Source organism: Pundamilia nyererei, unplaced genomic scaffold (genome assembly GCF_000239375.1).
Source record: "Pundamilia nyererei isolate P.nyererei 1_Seehausen unplaced genomic scaffold, PunNye1.0 scaffold00306, whole genome shotgun sequence".
NCBI classification, from domain to species: Eukaryota; Metazoa; Chordata; class Actinopteri; order Cichliformes; family Cichlidae; genus Pundamilia; species Pundamilia nyererei.
The window spans coordinates 166,738-168,719 of NW_005187707.1; the positions used below are offsets into that span (position 1 = coordinate 166,738).

The following is a 1,982-nucleotide window of genomic DNA, read 5'->3' on the forward strand; positions in this document are numbered from 1 at the left end:
TTTTTATAGTTATATTTCCTCTTTTACAAACAAAGGGGAAACAGCCGTTCATTGACGACTGCAGTTTCCGGTGTAGCGGTCTTAAGACGGTGTTTCTGAGTATTACCCTTTCCCTGGCCTGCCTCTCCATGTCAGCTTCTTCCCGCAGCAGCTCTGCTTGTTCTTCGGCCTCATGCGTCGCTTGCTGCAGTGTCTGTATTTTCCGTCTGACAGAGTCTATGGACGTCAAAGTCGCCATGCTGCGAATTTTCAACTTCGAGCTTTTCGCAGGCGTCACGGCGTTGCCTTGGCAACTGTAAGTCGGAATCAATGCAAGAGTTTTCTGGTTACTGTTTCAAAATAAAAGTTGGCGTTCCAGGTGAAGTCGGAAGTCACTCTTTTCAAATGGAACGCCCGCTTAACTCGGATTTCCAACTCGGGCTTCCACCTTCGAGTTAAGAATTGAAGATGGAGGCTTTGCACATAAACATTAGCAACACTGTAAAAATGGTAATATATACATGTTCTATAAATAGAGAGTTGAACAGGCTCTACCAATGAATGTGCTCCATAGTGGTTTTAAAATAAATAAATAAATAAATAAATAAATAAGCAGTTTTGTTTTGCTACTGAACCATCTACCTTGCAGGAACAAAATTAATCCTGTTTTCCCAGGCTTCTCAGAGTTCACTAGCCTCATCCTCAGAGGTAAATGGAACACAGCTTAGCAATGACACAAGTTATTTGGACAGATCATTTTTCTAATATTCCTTCATAGGTAATAAAGTAAGATTTTAGATAGATTATAGATTATAATAATTCATATTTTTATATAACAGTATACTCGATTAGGTTCATTTTTCACCCTTATACTAACAGTACAGCAATACAACATGGAATATGACTGCTCATATTTTTTTGCACAGCTCCAGATAATGTAAGTAAAAAATTGGCTAAAGTGTCAATAAGAAGGACAATTTGTAAAGGCACTAATGATGGTAAAAAGTCAAACTTTTCAAATTATTTATTTCAAATTATTTTCAAAGTACATATAGTACAGTGCATTACTACATGCACAACATAAATGTGTTTGAGAATAGAACTTGATGTCCCAAGGCAAAGGTATTTATGTTAGAGTGAACATCAGTTACAAGCAGAGGAAGCATAAACAAATGAATGCATTGCTCTGATGCTTTTCCATCTTTGGAAACCTCACAGTGACTCTGCAGACAAGACAAAGTTCCACTCCTTTTAGGACCAATGCATGTGGTCTCACTCTTTCCTGCATTGCTCATTTTGACTCAGAACTTTTAAAGAAAACTAGACCACAAAAATGACTGTGACTCTCATAAAAGGCATTGTGGCCCCAGTTTCACTACTAATCCTGTTCCATAAGTCAAACATAATACATCCAACAAAACTATTATAGTTGTAGGAATAGAAAGTTAAATATATGCTCATTAAATATAGTAGTAATTCAAGTACCTGTACAGATATTGAAGATTGTTACAGCGGTAAGCTCCAAATAGTTAACCATAGTATTAACCACTGCACTACCATGCTGCCCAAAATAAAATCTTGCCTAATAAACTGTTAAGACTTGATAGATTAGTTGTAATTGTCCTCAATGTGCTAATAATCATTTTTCTCAAGTAGCTGAAAATGAGTTAACTGCAAATGATGATAGTGATTTGGAGGATTCAGCACAAATAGCTTTTACATCATATGAATTGGTGATGATTTTTGGATATGTATAAGTTGATGGAGTGTAAAGTTTGACTTACTGTAAAAGTAGCTTGTGCATATTTCAGACATAGTAGAAGCTAAGACTTGCTACTAGTTTTATAGCATTAGTGATGGCCTACATGACCTTAATTTCAGTTACAACCCAGTGCTAAACACCTGAAGTGACTGGATTGAATAGTGACAGAACATTTAAGAATGACAGTACACATAAGGTAACAACCATCACTGTGACCAGACACAGTAAGCTAATGTGATCT

The 1,982-nt window shown here is 36.5% G+C and overlaps 1 protein-coding gene across 1 annotated transcript in view; it reads right to left on the reverse strand.

Moving 5' to 3' along the window:
- The window catches only part of tpm2 (tropomyosin 2 (beta)), a 13,805-nt gene that overhangs the window by 6,824 nt on the left and 4,999 nt on the right, over nucleotides 1–1,982 (reverse strand). Inside the window, exon 2 of the mRNA XM_005751328.2 lies at nucleotides 123–293. Within this exon, the coding sequence (XP_005751385.1) occupies nucleotides 123–293 (171 nt within the window). The remainder of the gene's footprint in view (nucleotides 1–122; nucleotides 294–1,982) is intronic.